This window comes from Heloderma suspectum, chromosome 5, assembly GCF_057233095.1.
Source record: "Heloderma suspectum isolate Gila_16-S chromosome 5, 16-S_ref, whole genome shotgun sequence".
Taxonomy (NCBI): domain Eukaryota; kingdom Metazoa; phylum Chordata; class Lepidosauria; order Squamata; family Helodermatidae; genus Heloderma; species Heloderma suspectum.
The window spans coordinates 233,006,711-233,028,174 of NC_139462.1; the positions used below are offsets into that span (position 1 = coordinate 233,006,711).

The following is a 21,464-nucleotide window of genomic DNA, read 5'->3' on the forward strand; positions in this document are numbered from 1 at the left end:
TTTTTTTATGGCTTTTTAAAGCCGTCCAAAGTGGTGGCCATCACTACCTCCTGTGGTAGCGGATTTCATAGCTGAACTCTGCGCTGTGTGAAGAAGTCTTTTCTTTTATCTGTCCTGAATCTCCCACCAATCAGTTTCATGGGATGGCCCCTCATTCTAGTATTTTGAGAGAAGGAGGAAAACTTCTCCTGCTCCACTTTCTCTGCACGATGCGTAATTTCGAACCCCTCTGTTCACCTCTAGTCTCCCCTCGCTCACCATTGCTCTAAGCTAAACAACTCCAGTTGTTGTAACCTTCCCTCATAGGGGAGCTGTTCCAGCCCCTTGATCGTTTCTAGTTGCTCTTTTCTGCACTTTTCCCAACTCTACAATATCCTTTTTGAGGTGTGGTGACCAGCACAGTGCACAGTATTCCAAGTGTGCCCCGTAGATTTGTACAAGGGGAGGATGACCGAGGCACCAGCAAGAGCCGCCACTCTTGCCACCATCCCTGATCCCCAGAATTCCCGCTGCCCAGGACACCCAGAGGCACCGGCAGGGACACCCAGGCCCTTCTGCCTGTCCTTGTCCGGCGACATCTCTCTCCACGTGACCAGGGACAGCACTGCATGCGCAGAAACCGAGACGGGCTCATCCCAGGCAGCAGACTGGGGCGTACCGTGCACGGATGCTCAAAGTCCTCACTGCTGACTTCAGGGCAAAGCAGGCTGACCCGCCAGGAGTTGCCAAAGAGATCGGCGGTGGGCTCCACAATGCCTTGCCGGCTGGCGAAATCATTCTCCGTGTCCCCGTCAAAGTTCCCGCACAGTCCTGACACACGGCCGCGGTACATGGGGTCCAACTTGACATAGACCCGTGTGCCTGGAGGAGGCGCCAACAGTACAAGGAGCTCAGTCACAGCCTCCCAGCCAAAGAAAGGGGGCGGGGCACTCTTAGTTATCTTTGATCCAGATTTGTAACTGACTATGCGCTGCTCTGTTCTACGGTTCTTGTTGTAACATTTTTAATACATTTATTATTTGAAGTAGTTTATACATAGTTTTTTAGATCGTATTATATGTATTTTTTATGTCTAGCGCTTAGAGATCTTAGGATATCAAATGGTATAGAAGTAGCTGATAAATAACTAAATAAACCTTCAGCCTTCCTTTTGTCCCCTTAATTGTCCTCTCTCCAAGTTGCCTTTCATTTAAGGAACAGTGGATGAAACAATGCAAAAGTAATACTCAGAATGCGAACAGTCACAAGCATAAGATAGTATCTTCTAATGATACCACAGGGGGAAAAGTGGAAGTTGCTGGGGTCTGTTTGGGCTCCTGGGAATCTCAAACAGAATTCGGGATTGCCTTCCATCAGGACCAGCTCAAGTTAGATGAGGCCTCACCACCACAGGAGCCAGCATGAGCTAGGACCAGGAGAAAGAAAGGCAGGCAAGGGTGAGAAATTCGCTCCATTGAGTATTCTTATGGACAGACCCAAGTTGCGTCTCCTGAGCTTTCAGTCAGCCAAGACAGAACTGCGTTCCAAATCCGCATTCTTGCAAGCTTTCTGACACAGCACACAAATAGCACTCATTGCAAAAAAGCGCACACAACATGCATACGTTTGAGGGAAATGCACGCAAAACAGCATTTCAGCAATGTAAAGTGCTTAGGGAAAATTGCATATGTTTAAAATGCGCGCAAAAATGTGTACATGAATGCATACATATGGAAAAATGCACACAAAAACGTGTGAATTTCCATACATAATTTCTGTTGAAGATCACAAGCTTGCATGAAAACAGGATGGAATCAGCCTGACCTCAAAAAAGCTAACATCTCAGCAAAAGCAAGACTGACAGATCCGTCTATCCCTCGAGAAAGAGGGAGCCCCTGACACTGTGCTGCCAGAACTTGGGGAACCTGCCCTGACATGTCTCAACTGGACTCATCTGCTGACTCCGGGCTCTGTTCACCCAAGAGTCAAGCCGTGTTTGGTGCTCGCACCTTGTGGGGTGGGACTTCCATGAAATACTCGGGGCTTAGTAGAGGCGTGCGATGACCACACAGCACCAAGGGGCTGGTGTTCGTCAGGGTAAGAAAGGGTGGGGGGAGAGAGAGGGGTCTCACCTCCATCCCAGAGCACCGTCAGCCCCAACTGAGAGATGAGAGCCAGGAAGAGCCCAGCTCTCTCGAGGGTCAGGCCGTTCCCACCATACGTCTTTGGGGGGTGCACTGAGACCCCGTTCACAGTCACGTCTTTTCCTGGTGTGGGCAGAGAGGTGGCGTCAGGAGAGTGGCAGAGGACTCGGGGAGAGTGGGGCGGGGACTCCCTCTTCCCCCAGCAGGCTCCCCATACCTCGGAGTAGGTGGACCACAGTGCCGCCAACGAGCACCACGACGGATTTGGTGCAGGTGGTGCCGCTCGTGCCGCAGGGCACGTTCTCGACTGTGACAGCGAAGGCGCCACTGCTCTCGCGGGCCAGGGCATACTCGCAGTCCCCCAGGAAGGTGTAGGCCCGTCCATCGAAGGTGATGTAGTGGGGGTCCCCGGTGGCGACACACGTCCCAGCGCAGTGGTGGCGGCTGCACTCCCAGTGCCGGCTTCGGCAAATGCTGCGGGAGGCAGATGGAGGTCAGCACCGCCTCCAGGTTTGGGAGGGCCGGATCCCCCTCGTGCAGCGCGCCTGACTCCACACTGCAGCTACTGCTTGCTTCAGTTGCTCAGCAGGCAGAGGGCCAGGGAGCCAGGAGGCTGCGCCAGCTGCTGCTGCTCCTCCTCCTCGCGCCACCACCGCCTGGGCCAGAGAGACAGGCAGGTGAGCAAGCAGGCTGTGATGGGGAGGAGGAGCAGCAGCTCCAGGGGGCTCTTGCCAGCGGGCCCCTGCTGTGGTGTGGGCTCTTGGAAGGTGCCCAGCCATGCCGACTCCGGATGCTGGCCTGACAGAGGGAGCATGGGACCAGCCTGGCCCGCAGTGCGTGTCCACAGCCGTTGTGCCAGGCACAGCAGCCCCGAGCAAGCATGTCCTTACCAGGTGTTGCAATCCTTGGCGATGGTGTCGTTGGGCTGGTAGAGCCGGCCATTGTGGTGGCAGGGGCACTCCTCCGGGGAGACACAACGCTCATCCTGAAAGAGGGAAGCAGCAGCAGGACCATGAGGACGCGAGCCCTCCTTGCCCTCGCATCCTGCAAATGAGGTGGCAAGTGGGGTGAGATGGGGAAGCGGTCCCCTTCAACTGCGGTCGAGGCAAGCCCAGCACCGTGCCAGAGCGAGCTGCATGACCTCAGGGATCCGGAGAGCAGAGGTCACTGCACCAATGGAGGACGTTTACAGAGCTGGTGCAGTCTCTGTTTTGACAATCGGGGGAAGCCCCCCAGGAGTTCTGCAATTAATGAGACACTTTGGAAAACAGGGCCTCGCACTCCCTTTTTCCTCCAGGCCCTACAGCAAGGGTGGGGAACCTCTTTTAGCCCACGGGCCAAATTCAATTTTGGAGAAGCTCTTCGGGGTGGTATTCCAGCAGTGGGCAGGGCCAAAAGCAAAGCAGGAAGGGGCCAAAGGCAACGGTGGGGGGGCTAAAATGGCAGCATATTTGAGCTTCAAGCTCTTACTGGCAGTAACCTAACCTTGGGAGAGGTATGTCAACCTCTTAGAAGCAGGAGAAAGCTGTGCAAAAGCCAGGAAACCGGTCAGAGGACAGGGGTATGGTTATCTGGGGAACCCTGGAAGGCTGGAATGGGATCTCAGGTGGGCAGGATTTGGCCCACGGGCCTGAGGTCCTGCATCCCTGTTCTACAAGGAGAAAGATCTAGATGGCAGGGGAAACCAGGGGCCCCATCTAAGGGGTGTTGCTGACACCACCTTCTGAGGCTGGGAAAGTCCTCTACCTTTGAGGCGGCCGTGCAACTCATCCTGACATCTCCAAGTAGGTGGGGACCTCCCCTTACCCTTCTTAGGAAGCGCTGCTCTTCCAAGGAGCCCTCCTGCTCTCTATGGACTTTGGAGAATGCCCGGCTGCTTCCATGTACCTGCTATATGAAACTGAATGCAGGGCAAAGCAAGCAAGGCCTTCTCTGTGGTGACCCCGCTACGGCGAAACTCCTTCTTAAAGGGACCCACCAAAGTCTGACGTGACAGGTTCTCAGAAAAAGTTTGATTATATATGCACATTGTTTTCTTATGAATCCCCCACCATATTTTTCAGAGTTTGATTTCTCGTTGCACTCTCACTAATTTGTTGCAAGCTGCCTTAATTACGAGCAGAAAGATGGGACAGAAAAGGTTAAGCAGTGAGGTGGCTAAAGGGGCTGCAGGAGATCTGGGCAACAGCTTCAGGAAACCTTGTCTCACGACCAGGACCGGACAGTGGGGAAGCACCGGGGAAGGGAGGGGAGCAGACAGCTGAGGGATCTGCGTTCCTCCCCCCTCCTCCCTGGGGTAGATGGGTGCTAACTCCAAATGCCCACCAACTCACAAGAAGCGAAATAGTCAATGAGGCTTCTGAGCTGAGCCGTGCCAGGAAGGACTCACCAAGAAGACGGTGCCGGGGGGGCAAGTGCAGCCATCAGAGGAGCCAGCACAGCTGAGGTTGCCTTCGGGACTCTCGCAGGTCCGGAGGCACGACCCAAAGGAATGGATGAGGTCCCCGGGGCAGAGGACCGCTTTGGGGCAGCTCTCATCCGTGCAGTTCCAGGCCCCGTTTGTGCAGACACTGTAACACAGGGCAGGCGCGGGAGGTTGGGGGGCAGCTTCTTCCCCCAGGTGCAGCAGCTCCTCTCTTAGGGTGGTGATGGAGACCCCAGCAAGCTCTCGGAAATGCTGTGCTCCCCCCACCCCGTGACTCCCCTTCCCAAGCTCAACAGTAGAGGCAGCTTCACTGAGTCAGGAACAAACTGCAAGGAGGTGGAATCAAAATTTGGCATCCTAGGCGCAAATATATCAACCCGATACTCTGGCGGCCATGATGGGTGGAAATGATGGGGGTTGCAGTCCTACACATCTGGAGGGCACCGGATTGGCAAAGGCTGTGCTACTTCATTGCTGGTCCTCAAGCATCTCTCCAGTTCCGCAATCTGCAGCCACCGGTCTCTTCAAACCACACTGAATGCCACGAGCGCTCCGTGGACGGTCACGAGGCAGCCGGAATCACATGGCAGAGACATTCAATGAAATCAACCTATCCTGTAGGACACTCACAGACAGGTCACAGGGTGATTTCATCAAACATCTCCCACCACTCCACTGAGCGGCGAGAACCCGTGGATTATGCCTGCGTGCGCAGGCTCATGCACACACCTCCCCAGGCCTGTGACCCTACTGACAAAGGCATTTCTCTGAGCTAGTTTTGACCTGGAAGGAAATTCCCCTCTAATCTCGAAGGGAAACACTCCGTGTCCCAAGCCACAAGAGCAGAGGGGAGCTCAACCTGCAATCACGTGGCACCTTCTCAGATCCTCTTCTTGATTTTCTGTCACACCTGAGCTGGATTCCTTTGGGCACAAAGACTCAGGGCCCTGAAGGCGTTTCCCACTTGGGCCTTCCTGGAAATCTCTGACTGATTCCCACCGGGGCCTGGGAGTTGGTTGTCCCTCGCGCTTCCTTGATGATCGCAGTTCCAGGCTCCCTCTTCACTTCCTGCTTCGCCAGACGTTGACTTTCCTCTTCTATATCACCTCCCCAGTTACTGCTCACAGCTTAAGCCTGTTTTATTTGGGGTTATTGCTTCTCCTTGAACCAGAGATCCCTGACCTTTTTGAGCTGGTGGGGAGATTTGGAATTTTGAGGGAGTGCTGTGAGTGCTCTCACAAAATGGCTGCCATGAGGCTTCATTCATAAAATGGCTGCCATGGTGGGCAAGACCGGTCACAGAACACTCATTTCCCAGATGCCAAACTGGTGAGGCTGAAGTGAACTTGGCCAAGAACCAGAGTGCATGGCAGCGGCAGGGCCTGAGCACCAAGCGCAAGGCCCCTCTTTGGAACCCAAATAAAGACGGCGCTGGAGGGAGCCCTTCACTTTGCAGCTTGCCAGCCACCCAGTCTAAAAATAATAACAACTGTTAAAAAATTTTAAAAGATAAAAATCAGGAGAGTCAGGGAGCCTGGTGGGCACCACACTGCAGAGCACAGATATATGCTAATGTGCCCTGACTGACACAGCCTGCATAGAAGGAACCCATTCAACGTTAACCCCTGGGCTATAAAAATCTGAAGTCTGCCTCTATTTCTGCCCGGAGAAAATCAGAATTTGGTAAGCTGCATGCATTATGCAAACTAAACCTATCTGCATATCTTTGTTTGTTTTGAGCCTCATGCAAGGAAGACATGCTCTGCCCCCTGACTCTGCCTTTTGAGATTTCAGCAAGTGCTGCTGCCCAAAGGCTTTCATAAATACATGAGGACTAGAAACTTCCTTTTTAAAAAAGAGGCTGATTTCCTGCACCCAGGACCATAGAACACCTCGCAAACCATAGGCACAGAATACATGTTCAGTAGGAGAGGGACCTACCAGGTATTGCAGCTCTTCTGGATTTTGCTGCCAGGGCGATGCACCTCGTCCCTGTGCATGCAGGGGCACATGGCCGGCTGGACACACTGCCCGTCATCATCCAGCACCAGCCCCTCCAGGCAGTTGCACCCGGCCACACAGACGTTGTCCAGATCCTGGCAGGTGCCAAACGCTTCTGTGCGAAGGTCAGTGCAGGTCACGCGACAGGGGGCAGCGCATTCTCGATAGACTTGGCCCCCCGAGCACAGCACCGCTGTGGGGAAAGAGGACAGGCCACAGTGCTGGGGGAGGAAAACCACGATGGCATCTCTGGATCTGCAGAGCAGGCGGGCTACACAATTCAGCCGGTTCCAAGGCGGGCAAACGCCACCAGGTTCCCCCGAGGAGGACACCTAAAGGCCCAGGAGCCCTCTCAGACAGTTGACCTGCCACCCCTTGCTCTAGCCACGTGGCAGGTGTGAGGAACCGTGGGACCCATGTGGGACGGGCCAAGGCCAGCTTCTGAAACCTTCTGCGCCACATAGATTTAAGCCTGTGCCCAGCTGGCATCAGTAGTTGTCTTCCTATGAGGGTGGGCAGTAACCTGTCAGCAACCTCACCCCCTCGCTCTTCTTGCGTGATATTAGTAGAAATACTTTCTACCACTACAAATTCCTCTCATACGTTGTAGTATATCATATTTATTTGTAATACTTCTCTACCACTTCATTTAATAAAATCTCTAAGCAGCCCCCACCAGAATGCATATATTCGTACCACCTTTCCCCAACCTGGCACCTTGCAGATGTGTTGGACTACAACTCCCAGTATGCGCTGGGAGTTGTAGTCTGACACATCTGCAAGGCACCAGGTTAGGGAAGGCTGATAATACCATATGCAACGTATCTCAGTTCTCAAGCAACGGTGTGAATTTATCTCTCTCCATCATCTCCCCGCCCGCTCTGCATCGATTCCTCGCCCCCTGCTCAGCTTGCACCATTTGCCCCATCTCTTCCACCCCAGTTCCCCTTCCCCCCTCCCCCCTTTCACACAGGTTTTGTCATCTTGGCACTTGCTGCAAAGGCAGCATCATGCACACAGGCGTGCTCCCCTGCTGCGCTCCCCGATCTTCCAATGGGAAACTCACGGCAGAAGGTCTGGTTCCTCCAGGACACTGGGGCCCCCTCCTGGGCGCACTGTCTGGCGTAGGCAGCCACGGCACTGCACAGGCAGTCCTTGCTGGCTGAACAGCCACACACGTCATAAAGGCAGAGCTGGTAGAAAGGCTCGCGTTCCACCAGGTCATGACAGGGCTGTGGGGTGGGGTGGGAGAGACGTTTGTTAGGCTGTGTGGTTTCCAGGACTGAGAGACCGCTTGACTTTAGGGATGACTCAGTATGCCACCTCAATAAACCAGAAACGTCCCCTCGCCCTCCCCCCCCACACAGCTGATATCATTCTGAAATCCGATTGTGCTGCAACACTTCAAAGGGAACAGAATATGCAACTGCAAAGGGCTTCACCAAGGAGAAGCACGTCAACACATATAATGGGGCAGTGGGGGCAGGGAGTGGAGGAGAAACAAAGATTCATAGCCACTTCTGAATATCTGGTCTCAGAGATCCAAGCAGCACTTATGCATACCTTGTCCAGATAATGAAAAATGTAGAGGTTAGAACGTCATTGTTCCCTACTGTTCGTTTCACCCGTATTCATAGAGTCAATATTCAATGGAAGCATTTGGGCATAGACCTTTTGTCCATAAAATACGGCAGCCTGCGATCCCTTGTTATGCAAATTACTGGGAATGGTGGAAATAATTTCAATTGTGATGTCACTTCATAAGCAAAAGTGTAACACAAACCAGTTTGGAAGGGTGATTGGACAGGCTGCCTCAATCATCCTGATTAAAATTAATCAACATTATTTTGTCTGGCAAAAGGGATCAGGGTGGGGTGGGGGGAAGGACGATGTAACATTTCAAGAGGAACTGAATTGGCAAGTGTTAGGGGCTTCACCCTGGAGAAACATACACACATACATAGACATAGACACTTGCGCACAATTAGAGGGAGAGAGAAAGGGAAAAAGAGAGATAGAATCAAATACTCTGCTAAAAAAAGCTGCCAGCCACTGAGTTTTTGCTCAGATAGAAAGCTCGTCTTGGAGGATGTCCAGGCTTTGGTGCAGCTGAAGAGGACAGTAGTCGAGCCCTGGGCAGCCACCACCAGGAGTATCTTCTTCTGTGCCTTTGCAGCTGGAACATGGAGCGAGGCCAGTGTAGAGCAGGGGCAGGCAGCCTGGTCTCCTCCAGATGTTTGGATTACAGCTCCCATAAATCCTGACCACTGGCCATGCTGCCTGGGGCTTATAGGAGTTGCAGTCCAAAACAGCTGGAGGGCACAAGGCTACCTGCCCCTCGTATAGCAAGAAGAGGATGTGGTTGCTTGGCTGATTGGGGGGAAGATGACTGGGGGTGGGGGTGGAGGGGGCCCTTAGGATCAGAGGCCAGGGTCCAAGCGCTGCCTCGGCAAATGTCCTGCCCCTCACCCTGGCTCCCGGGCTACATTCCCTTCTCCCTGACTGGCCACGTGCCCCTCTCTCCGACCTGGAAGGCGGGGCCATGCAGGACGGTGCAGGCCGTCTCGGCAAACTGCCTCCGCTGGGCGTAAGTGCTGCAGGGGTCGAAGGTGAACGCGCCAAAGGAGGGGCAGTCGTGGGAGAGCCGGAACTTGTTGGCGAAGGCAGCCACGCCGGCCTCCACGTCTCCCTCCGGCGTGGTGAACTCGTCCTGCTGGTTCCAGTTGTAGGTGCCGCAGAGGCCTCGAACCTGGAGAAGAAAGGGGACGAGCTAGGAACACAGGAACCTAGGAAGCTGCCTCGTACTGAGTCAGTCCACCTAGCCCAGTATTGTCGACACTGACGGGCAGCAGAGGCTCTCCAGGGTTTCAGGCAGGATTGCTTTTCCAGCCCTACCTGGAGGTGCCAGGAATTGAACCTGGGACCTTCTGCATGCAAAGCAGGGGCTCCGCTGCTGAGATCCAGGATATCTCCAAGTGGTAGCGGGGCAATAAATCCCCCCCTCTCTGCCATGTGTCCTGGGCAGGGCAGATGAGTTTCTTCTTGATGAGCTAAAAACTCTCACCTGGCTTACAAGTTACCACCCGGACTGAATTCTCCTCTTCCATCTGCTCACGCTTCGTATTTAGTCCAGGCTAACGATGCACGAAGCACTGCACAGAATGAAAATGCCCCCCCCCCCTGCCCTGCCCCATCCACTGAGCTTACTGGCCACATTTGACAGACAAGGAAGGGTTGGGGAGAGAGTTCTGGGCTCTGGGAAGGGTGGGGTGAATGAGGATGGGGTAGATGGAAAGCCATAAGACAGTGGAAGAGCAGATCTGGGGAGACTGAGCGGGCTGGGGAGGCTGAAGAAGAGAAAAGGGGGAGAAGGAAGCACCTGGATGAAGAGAGTGGGGAGGCAGAGGGAGGAGAGAAAAGGGGCTGGCTGGTGCAACAGGGGCAAGAGGGAGGTGTGGCAAGGAGGGGAGACGGCCGTGGAGGCTGGTGGCTCCGATTTCTATGGGGCGGTGAGTCTGCTCTGGGTTTCAGTCAGAACTGGTCAGAAGCACCTTGGATACCTCCTTTAGAGTTCTGACTGGTTCTGACTGAAACCTGGAGCGGACTCACCACCCCACGGACATCAGAGCCACCAGCCTCCCCTGGGAGATGCTGCCGGTTAAGTCTGTCTGCTCCCAGTCATCTCTGGCTGCTTCCGTCCTTGTCCTCTCTCTGGTGCTTGCGCCCTTACAAGTAGCTGAGCTCTCCTCAGGTCTCCTGCTCAGTCTTGACAAGGACATGAGCAAAAGATCAGGTCTCTGCTCCAAGGAGCTTACAGTCTAAATGTCAGCAGTAGGGGGAGAGAACCAGGGTGGCCACTTCAGAACTGCCAAAAAAGAGGACCCGAATCTTCATAAAATGTGCACGTGCTGACTTGCCTGGACAGATGCAAATTTAGAATTCACTATCGTAATGTAAAGAGAAACACCACCCACCTCCCCCTCGTGGGGAAGAAGACAGGGACCAGGGCTCCTGCCTGCCTGACAGCTCAGCCTGCTCTTCTCTGTGGGTGGGCAACAGTTCGGATGGTTCTTTATCTTTCAGCTGGAATTGGCCAGGACAGCCTTTCAAACAGAGGACCGCCCCCTGTCAACCCTTCAAGCAGAGGACTGCCCTCTGTAAAAGAGGACACCGGGCCGCCCTAGTGAAGGCTGCAATCCTACACACACTTTCCTGGAAGAAATCCCCACTGACCTCAGTGGCACTTGTTTCTGAGGAGATGTGTATAGCCTGGCCCTATTATTCCCTGCAGACACACAGCAGAGGCGCAGACAACCATCACCGAGCAACTCGGAAACAGTTACTGACGCATCCAACGATGCAAACGAGTGCTATCTTATCAAGAAATAATGATTAAGCATAAACAATGGGAAGGATTCCGTTGGGATGCCTTCTTCTACAGTCTCACCCTGCTCTCTGGCCAAGCTCTCTTCCCTGGCTGGCTGAAGGTGTTCAGTTTTCACTGAGGACGTTTTTATTTATTTTTATTTATTATTGCATTTATATCCTGCCTTTTTTCCTCTTGCAAGGAACCCAAGGCGGCTTACATTATCCTCCTCCTCTCCGTTGTATCCTCACAACAACAACCCTGTGAGGTGGGTTGGGCTGAGAGTCTGTGACTGGCCCAAGGTCACCCAGTGAGCTTCCATGGCCAAGTGGGGACTAGAACCCGGATCTCCCGGCTCCCAGTCCGTCACTCTCACCACTACACTACACTGGCTCTCTCATTCAACGTTCATGGATCCTTGACCTTAAGCTGCACCTGGGGGCGCTTGTTTTGGGGGAAAGCCATAGATGTCAAGCATTGCCAATCAGAATGTCTGTCTGTCTGTCATTTAGATTTATAGACCACAGTTCACCTTACGGTCTTAGGGTGAGGTATATACATATCAATAAATCTGTATAAAAGAACTTAAAACCCCCATAAAAGCCACCATAAGAAATATTATTATTAATAACTACAGTAATAACAATGACCTCAGAAGGCCGGAAAAGACAGAAAGACGCCACCATAAAGACACCGATGGCGCCTCCCCTCTGGAAGGGGCACGACGCCTCCCGTGAGCAGAGGAGACACCTCCCCCTGCAACCTGCAGGTCTGGCGGCAAATGGAGACCCTCCCCATGCTATGGAGCTGGAGGCAGCGGTGCTGGAAGGAGGAGGCGCGGGACTCCTTCCCTGGCTTACCTTGTTGGCAAAGCTGGGCTGGAGAGTGATGTAGACCGCAGGGAACTCCAGGCCCCACAGCACGTGGGCCCCAAAGGCATGGAGGAGCAGGAAGGACGAGGAGGCGCGACGCACGCTCAGGTCAGCACTGGCAAAAGGGAGGGCCGCTTCCTGGCCGTTGACAGAAACCTCCCCTGGGAAGGAACGGAGAAAAGGTGACTGGGCGGGGAAAGGAGGCGCAACGGAGCCCCCTCCCTTCGTATGAAACCACCCCAACGCCTTGCAAAAGCAGTTCAGCAGAAGAGGGTAGAGGGCAGAGCAGATCCGTGACGTGCAGGACACCCCAGGTTCGATCCCCAACATCTCTAGTTGCAAAAAGGACCTTTGGGAAGGATGCTGGGAAGAGCCCCTCTGCCCAAGACCCCAGAGAGCTGCTCCCTACTGCACGAAACAGGGCTGGGCAACGGGTGGCACTCCAGATGTTCTTGGACTGCAACTCCCACCAGCTATCGCCAGCGTAGCCAACGGTGAGGGACGATGGGAGTTGCAATCCGACAACATCTGGAAGGCCCCAAGTCCCCCCCATCCCCCACCTCAGCGGTGTAAACAACTGCAGGTGAGAGGTAGCAAAGGCCTGACCCAGCAGGGGTGATCATTCCACAGCAAGAGGGCGGCACCTGAGCCCGGCAGGCCAAACCCAGCCCGCGCGGGGTTCCAATGTGGCCCTCCAGGGTTCCCCAGATGGTCACACACCTTTCCCCCAACCCCCAGCCATTTGTGCTTCCCTAGTTTTTGTGCAGTATTTCCCCCATCTTGAAAGGTTGAACTGCTTCTCCTGAGGCTTAGCTGCTGGCAGCAAGAGCTTTAAGATAAAATACGCTGGGCTGTTGGCCCCGCCCCTTTTGCATTGGCCCCGCCCGCCTCTGGAATGCGGCCCCAAGAGCTTCTCCAAAATGGAATTCAGGCCTCAGGCTGAGAGAGGTTCCGCACCGCTGCTCCCGGGGCAATTCTGCCTCTTTCAACTGCCTGCAGCTCCCTGGAGAAACCAGCTCCAGCCTTGTTTCCCAAACCTCTGAGCTGCCACACAGGGGAGCAGCAGACTCCTGAGAGCCACGTTCCTGGCTTGGGTCTGCTCGGAACCTCTCTTGCCATGAGCGTCATCTCACTTGGCCCAAACGCTGGTGTGCAAAATTCTGACCCTGCTCCAAGTGAATGCATGAAGCTAGGCTGGCGGTGTCACTCCCACCCACCCCACTTCTTGCAGTCTCCCTGTGGCTTGGGCATTCATCCATGGAGACCCCCTCAGCAGCCCCTTCCCACTCTCACCTGACAAGGACAATCGGGCGGAGACCTTCCGCACGGTGACGGTCACGGCCCGGAGGCAGCTGACGGCTCCCTGGCTCCCGCACGCCTCGTTCTCTGCAGTGATCTGAAGCTTCCCGTCCACAAAATCCTGTGCGGCAAAAACAGGCCCAGCCCCAGGGAGGTTTGGGTTGGGCCCTACAAGGGTGATTGCCCTGTATCTATTCATCCTGCCTCTTGCTTGGCAATTGTGCTGGTGGGACGGCAGACTGCATCCCCTGTGGGCTAGATTTGGCCCAGAGTCTGCCAGCAGCCAAAACCCTAAGACGGTAGGGTGGTGAGCATTTTGCGTGATGTTTTGAAACAGTTTAGAAAGGCAAAAGGGAGGAACAGCATGCCTTGGGCCAGAGGAATAAGGGTGACCCAGAGCAAGGGAAACCTGTCCGAGAGGTGCATTCCCTGGGGGATGCTCCTGGGAAACCCTCCCTCCCCATCCCTCATGCACCTTTAGCCTTCTTAAATGGTCTCTTCCCATATATACCTGCCCAGATCCTAAGATCATCCTCATACACCTTTCTCCAGGTGTCCCTGCCAAATGCAGCAAGGCAAGTAGCTACTAAGGAGAGGGCCTTTTAGGTGGTGGCACCCTGGTTGTGGAATGCCTCCCCACATTGGCTCGCCTCACACCTACACTGTGGTCTTTTTGGTGCCAGGTGAAGTCCTTTTTATTGTCTCGGGGTTTTCAGTCCTCCAGTTTTAAAAACCAACGGGATTCAGTGACGGTGCTTAAAACCCAGGCGGAGTGCCACCATCTCTCAGTGCCCCTGACAGCTGCCTCACCTGCACCAGGATGTACTGGCAAGTGCCATGGAAGGAGTAGCGCTTGCCATCAAAGGTCAGGTAGTGCGGGTCACCAAGCACGGCACACTCCCCAGCACACTGGTCTTGGGAGCAAAGCCAGCGGCCTCCTCGGCAGGTGCTGTGGGGACAAGGGCAACAGGAGTCTACATTAGGGGTGAGAGCAAACGATACTTCACCGTGTGAGCCATTCCCTGCTCCCCAAAGCCCTACGACCCTCTTGAACTTTGGCCAGCTCAGATTGAAACCTCCAACATGGTCCTCAACATGTAGGTCTTCCCTACTTCTCAGCACACGGCTGATTCTGTTCCTGCAAAAACCCCACCCCCATTTCTTAGCCCTCCTGCCACTCAGCATCCCAGCCCTCTGCCTACTTGGTATCCCTGTCTCTGCTCTTGTGTGTCCCACCAGCAGAACACAGCTACACCTGCCCTAGGACCTGATGCATGAAATCTGTCAGGGTTGCCCCTGAGCGCAGCGATTGGCAGAGTAGCTCAGAGTCTGAAGAGGAACCACAAAATATGGGGGAGGAAATTTCCCAGGCCTGGACAGAGATGGATAGGCCTATTCCTCGAGCTGGATGGAGAGGGCCCCTCTTCACCCATCCCTTTGAGAGACAGTGAACAGGGAGAAGGGGGGCTGGTAGAGCCTGAATTCCTAGATGCTAGACGCAGAGACAAGAGAGAAATGGCGGGGCGGAGCTTAGGCGATCTGCCCGACTGGCTCGGCGGGAACAGCTGCGCTTAGAGTCCTCATGAGATAGGGGCAGATCCCCACCCCTTCCCTTAAGTTAGGACAGCAAGCTCGGCTGTTCCTCAAACCCTGGGCAACTTTCATAGTTTTCCTTTGAACTCCCTGAAGGTATTTCCTTCGTAGACTGTGGGTCACTGACAATTAGCATCTGAATGACCTATTGACTTAAGTGGATTAAAAGCCTTGGAACTGAAGTCTCTTGTCTGTGTTTTGATTTGGCTTTTGAAGTTTTCCAGCAGGGGCAAAGGGAAACGTGACAGCCTCCCACCACAGCTATGTCGACCTTGTCCATCAATCACGGAACCTGCAGCATTTGTCCATGTTCCGTTCCCTACAACCTGAATGTTCATGAACATCCTGTGACATCGCAGCAGCTCAGTCAAGTGACTGGCAGGAGACTTGCAAGCAATAGGGATTCTAGTCAAGCTGACAGAGGAAGTTAGAACATTCCCCACTTTTCTTTCCACTATGCCCCCTTCCCACCATCAGCCATGGGCTAATGATACCAACTGGCTCAGAGGAGGACTCAGAGAGTGGGGAGGCTCCATCCAGTAATCCCTCATCTACTATTCCAGGACCTTTCAGCCTGGAAGACGTGGCTTTACCAGACTCCTCAGACTCTGGGGACACTCCTCCAAAGCAGGCCTCACTGCCTCCACCCCACAGGGGCCAGCAGCTGTACAATCAGACAATGATCCTTTAAGAAGTAGATAGCTCCTCAGAGGGGGCAGAGTTAACAGCAGGTCCAGGCCCGCCAACCTGCATAATGGTTCAGAAGGCCTCTGCATGTTGCTGAGACAACAGCTCTTCCTGAGTGAGTTCCAGACAGCATAGATCTGTCCGGGCTCCTGAAAGACCTTGCCTTCCTCTGCAATACTGCAGTGGTCTCCAAAGTGGGATGCATGCACCCCAGGGGGTGCGCAAGACAATCCATTGGGGTGCACGAGCTACCTGATAATTGAGCAGCCTCCCGCTGCCCTGATGAGCTGCTATTGTGTGCAATGACTGCAGAGGCAGCAGGATAGGACAGGAGCCGAGAGGGAAGTTCCATGTCTCTCTCGGCTCCAGTCCTATCCTGCCTCTGCTGCAGCAACAGGCACAGCAGAGGAAGCCACACCAGAGCAGCTGCCATCCTGCCGAAGGACAGCGGGGAGTAAATTAACCCTTCCCACGCTGCTCTGGCAGAATGAAACAGAGAAGAAAGTGCGTGCTATGACAGCAATGTCAGCTATGACAGCCATTAAAACCAAGTATCGAAATAAACTGAACTTAGAACCCGACCTTCGAATTGCTGTATCACAAAGTGTCAAACCAAGATTTTCAAAAATAATGAAGCATATTCAGCCACAGTGCTCTCACTAAAAATGTTATTATTATTAATAATACCTTTTTAGTGAGAGCAAAAAGATTTTTTGTACTGTTAATAAACAAAAACAATTGTTTTAAAAATATTGTTTATTTAATCTTTATCTCATCCTTTTTTAATTTCTACTTTTTGTGTATGTTTTATAACGTACATAATATATTAGTACAGTAGTGCATGTATATAATTTATAAATATACACGTATGGTGCATGCTCAAAACACTTTGGCTGACAGGGGTGCGCGATCAAAACAGTGTGGAGACCACTGCCATCCTGCATGGCTGGACTTGACTCTGCTCCACCCTTCCAGTCAGTGCAACTACTTCAGATTGATCCCCCAGGGAATCTTGAGCCAAGCGAGATAAGAACCCCCTATTTTTTGCAACACTAATCTGAGAGTGTGCCTTCAGCCGACCCAAAGAGTGCCCCCCGCCCCGGCTTCTGCCCCTGTGTGAAACTGGAAAGGTGGAACTCACCACTGGTTGCAACGCTGCTGAAGCGTCTCCCCCGGGGAGTACTTCTGGCGCCGGTGAAAGCAGGGGCATTGGCTCTCTGGGACGCAGGCCCCCTCTTCCAGGTAGAGGCCCGGTGGACATTCGCAGCCACTCACACACTCGTCTCGGCAGTGCCCCTCCTCCGCAGTCCCCACAGCTGCACAGCTGGCAGGGCACGAGGACACACAGTCTGAGTAGCGTTTCCCGTGGACACAGGGCTTTTCTGTTGGGAGGGAGGCACAGAAGAACCCACAAGCATGAGATCCCCTGGCACGGGAGCAATCTGGAGAGCACAGGACGCTGAAGTAAGCGCCCCCCGCCCTCTCTCTGGGCAAAGCGGCTTCTTCTGTAGGAACTAGCAGACAGGAAAGATGGTTCAAGCCTTAGGTAGGTCAACTCTGTAGACCACTCCCCAGCCTGTGGGGGGTGTAAGGCACATGTGTAACATGACCAGAGGTCATGGGAGCCGGAATACTGTCTGCTGTTCTGGTCACCCCATCTCAAAAAGGACACCACAGAGCTGGAAAAGGTGCAGAAACGGGCAACTAAAATGGTCAAGGGGTTGGAGCAACTCCTATATGAGGAAAGGTTCTATCTGGGACTGTTTAGCTTAGCAAAAAGGCAAGTGAGAGCAGGCAAGAGAGAGGGGTACAAAATGATGCCTGGTGTGGAGAAAGTGGAGATGGAGACATTTTCCTCCCTCTCTCACAATACTAGAACCCAAAGGGGTCATCCCAAGAAGCTAGTTGGTGGGAGATTCAGGGAAGATAAAAGGAAGGACTTCTTCACACAGCACATAAACTATGGAATTTGCTACCACAAGATGTAGTGATGACCACCAATTTGGACGGCTTTAAAAGGGGATTGGACAAATTCCCGGAGGAGGCTATCGATGGCTACTCATCCTGATGGCTCTTTGCTACCTCCTCCAGTATCAGTGGCAGTATGTCTATGTACACCAGTTGCTGGGGAACATGGGCGGGAGCATGCTGTTGCATTCAAGACCTGCTCGTGAGCTCCTGGTTGACAGCTGGTTGGCCACTGTGTGAACAGAATGCTGGACTAGATGGACCTTGGTCTGATCAAACACGTTTCTTCATATGTTTCTCTTAGGTTCTTATGAGAGACAGGCTTAAAATTCAGCTTCTTGGGGGAACCACTACAAGACGGCATTTTGCTGGCATGCTGATGAAGCGATATCACCCATGTTGGGACCATAGCTTTATCATGCCCTGGAGAAACACCCTTATTGTACAACGACATGGTGGGTGAGAAGGAACTTGCTTCCTGGGTGTCCTGCTCTCCTCCCCTTACCACAGAACCCGGAACGCCTCCAGTCGACAAAGACGCTCTGCTGGGCGCACTCGCGGGCGTAGCTGGCAAAGGTCTCGCAGATGGCCCTGGTCCCGGCCCCGCTGCAGTGCGCGTACATGCAAGTGTCATAGAAGCCACTGGGGTCCACCTGTCGGAAACAGAGCAGTCATGCAACCTCGCTGAGGGTACAAGTGTGTGTGGACTCTGTTGAGCCTCTTTCAGCCTGAGGGCCAAATGAAATTTCGGAGAAGCTCCCAGGGGCTTCATTCCAGTGGTGGGTGGGGCCAAGGGAAATGGGTGGAGCCCAAATACCAAAAATATCGGCATCTTGTAGCTTAAAGTTCCGGTAATGACACTTTACAAGAGGCATTTCCACCTTTTAGAATGGGGAAAAACTGTGCAAAGCCAGAAAGTCAGCCAATGACCGAAGGTTGGGGAAAGGGGTCAGGGGCCTGGGGAAAGGTGCATGGCCATATGTGGAATCCTCAAAGGCCGGATTGGGGCCCCAAGCAGGCCAGATTTGGCCCCTGGCCTGAGGCTCCGCACCCCTGGTTTAGGCACACCCTGAACGGATGCCAGGGGGAGGGGGGGCTGTGTCCTCACCTCCGGGTGGCACTGGTGGAAAGGCCCAGACAGCAGCTTCTGGCACATGGACTCCGCCTCCTGCTGGGCTGTCTGGCCTTGTGCCGCATCACAGATGAGTGCTTCCTCAGCGGAATCCTTGCACGGGCCCTGGGGCAGGCAAAGGGAGAAGGTGTTTCTGCAAGCAGCGGGCATCTTGGCCCATCCTGGTCGACTCAACGGGCACAAAACCAGGAAAACAATGATGGGTCCCCACATGGGCCAACTTGGCGAAGCGCCCCGTCCAGACTATCCCATAGGACTTCCTGCAAAACGCACAGCACGACACCCTCTAGTGCAGGGGTCTCCAATGCGGTGCCCGCCAGCGCCACTGCACTCCCGAGGCCAGGCTGAGGTGCCCGCCAAGCTATTTTCCCCCTTGCAAGTGAATGGAGTGGTTCCTCCATTCACTTGCATGGGGGGGGGGAAGCCCATTGCCAAAAAATGGCTGGAGGAGAGGCAAAGTCCACCCTCTATCAAGGACCCTTGGGGCAACAGGGTCTTGGATGGGGGGGTGACCTTCGTCCCCCTTCTGGTCGATTTTTGGCAGGGGGCCTTTTCTTCCCTCTATTAAAAACAATGGACAAATCGCTCCATGGGGAGGAGAGAGAGAAACAGGAGAAGGAAGGAAAAAAGGGGCCAGAGAGAGAGAGCGAGAGAGAGAAGCCAGAGTGAGTAGCACACACACCGGTTACACCTTCATGCACACACGCAAACACCGCTAAGGGTGCGTTTGCTCCCAGCATTTCTGCATCTAATCTGCAGCAACTCTGTGGTGGTACCCAGGGCACTTTTCAAAATGCCAGAAATGGTCCCACGGGCCCCACAAGGCGGGGGGAGGGCCCTGCTCGAGTGCATGACTCCAGCGCTACAGAGCTTGTCGCTGACCATGGCTAGCTGTTAAAGCAGCCATCCCCAACCTGGTGCCTTCTAGATGTACTGGACTGCCAGTCCCATCATTCCCAGGCAGCTGAAAATGATGGGACTTGCAGACCAATATATTTGGAGGGCACCAGGCTGGGGAAGGCTGCATTAAACCAACGTTCAGGATTTCTATCCTGCGATAACAACCCTGGGTTATTCAGACAACGATTCACTGACAGGGCACGCAAAGGTGTCTGTCAGTGGAACTATGAGCATGGCACCTTCCAGAAGTAGCATCGTTGCTACTGTTCACCTGACTGTGGAAGAGAGCTACCCCAGGAGCTCCTGATTTTGCTCCTTTGTTAAAAGCCCCGAAGAGCTGCCTGCCCTGGTCAGGACATGCTACCCTGAGGACTAAAGATGACTGTGGACCAGGTGAGAGATCAGGGCAAGCGGTTGCCTTACAGCACCCTAGGACACAACCGGAAAGAAATCCAGAGGTGCACCTCTCCAACTGGGCACTGTTGCATTGGCACCCCCAGAACCACCGCTGCCAACCGCTTGCACAGCCAAGCCTCACCCGAGCCCCGCAAGACCTTCTCCTGTCTCTCGCAGCCTTGTTCAGTTTGGCTGGGCTAGGATACAGAGTCCAGTGCTCCGGGGTCCTTAATGTGGTGCCCGTGGGCACCTCCACTGGCACCTCCAAAGCTCTTTATTCCCTGCCCCTTCGGTAAATAAATATTGAAAAATTAATTAATAAAAAATGGGAAAACATTAGGGTAATAGGTTCTCCTTCCTGCTCTAGAACCTGCTGCTGATCAGTTGTTCAGTTGGCAGAAAGAGAAAGCAAGAGACAGAGGGGAGAGAAAGAGCGAGGCTAGAGGCCAGGAGGTGGGAGAAACAGCAAGGTGAAGTGGAAGAGAAAGAGCAAGGCTAGGAGTGAGGAAGGGAGAGAAAGGAAAAGGCTAGGGACAGGGAAGGGAGATAAATAGTGAGGAAAGGTGTTGGGGAAGAGAAATAGAGAGGCTGGGGCTGGGGAGAGAAAGAGTGTGCAAAGGTGAAAAGTCTGTGTTGACAGAAAAATATTGGGCAGATCAGGAAACAACACTTTCCATTTCTCCCTTCCTCCCAGCCTTGCTTTTTCTCTCCCCCCATGACCTCTTAACTAGCCAGACCCTCACAGTAGCCATTATGTGACTAGCCACATCCCCCATGGAGCCATTTTGTGGTGATGCCCACTGCAGTTTCTCAATTCCCAAATGTGCCCTCGGGTCCAGAAAGGCTGGGAACCCCCTGCCAGCGCTCCTTTCCCCAAGCACGCAGCCCACTGTGCGAGTCCTTCCCCCACCTGGTGCCAGCTGACAGTGCTGAGGGCCACTGAGGAAGCGTGCATGCATGCAGCAAGAGACGCCCCCCAACGCTTGCCCCACACCTACCGACCCGGAATCTGGGATGCGCCATGAATTGCCAAAGCTAGCTGCCAACGCAGCCACGTCCCCTCCCACGCGGAGGAAGTCATCTGTGGGCATATAAAGAACAGGCACCGCGGGTGGGGAAGAATTCCAGCAGAGAAGGAAAATGCCACCCCACGCCCCTGCAGATGTGAGAGAGGAGGGCGCTGGAATGTCCTTTCCGTCACAGCCAGTACAGACAGGCAAACCACAAAGAGGGCACGAGAAGATGTCCGAGGATAATTTGGCCAACGGAGGCCCTTTGAAAGCCTAAATGCAGTGGGGGAAGCATGATTTTTCAGGTGGGGGAGAGGTTAGCAGGGTTGGGGATGGCAGAGTTAGTTCTTCCCTCCCTGGTAGTGACCTCCGAAATGCTGACATCCCCCCCCCCCCCCGGGTAATTAGACTTGGTGACAATGGAAGCTTTTTAGGGGGAAACAGGAGGGGAAAATCCTTGATACCTCATATCAGGCCGACAGGCCGAAGTTTCCTCACCCTGCTTTAAGATCTTGCTCTTATTAGAGCCTGACCAGAATTCATGGACCCAGTTTGCTCGCCGCCTTCCATCGACACCCCCCACTTCATACAAAACAGTTCCCCCTGTCTAACGTTGGCAAGTATGGCAGAAGTGTGAGGTGTCGCATGTCCCCTGGCAGAGTAAGGTGACAGGGCCTCCGGTGGGGATTCCC

General features: G+C 53.9%; 1 protein-coding gene across 1 annotated transcript in view; it reads right to left on the reverse strand.

Moving 5' to 3' along the window:
* Positions 1–21,464, reverse strand: part of LOC146345339 (SCO-spondin-like) — a 133,163-nt gene that overhangs the window by 100,135 nt on the left and 11,564 nt on the right. Inside the window, exons 11-25 of the mRNA XM_084859843.1 lie at positions 20,761–20,843; positions 18,443–18,571; positions 17,840–17,987; positions 16,508–16,748; positions 13,897–14,035; positions 13,081–13,207; positions 11,776–11,948; positions 9,077–9,298; positions 7,616–7,781; positions 6,490–6,742; positions 4,513–4,693; positions 3,014–3,108; positions 2,341–2,597; positions 2,112–2,246; positions 659–861 (exon numbers count right to left, since the gene is read on the reverse strand). Coding sequence (XP_084715969.1) covers positions 659–861; positions 2,112–2,246; positions 2,341–2,597; positions 3,014–3,108; positions 4,513–4,693; positions 6,490–6,742; positions 7,616–7,781; positions 9,077–9,298; positions 11,776–11,948; positions 13,081–13,207; positions 13,897–14,035; positions 16,508–16,748; positions 17,840–17,987; positions 18,443–18,571; positions 20,761–20,843 — 2,552 coding nt within the window. The remainder of the gene's footprint in view (positions 1–658; positions 862–2,111; positions 2,247–2,340; positions 2,598–3,013; positions 3,109–4,512; positions 4,694–6,489; positions 6,743–7,615; positions 7,782–9,076; positions 9,299–11,775; positions 11,949–13,080; positions 13,208–13,896; positions 14,036–16,507; positions 16,749–17,839; positions 17,988–18,442; positions 18,572–20,760; positions 20,844–21,464) is intronic.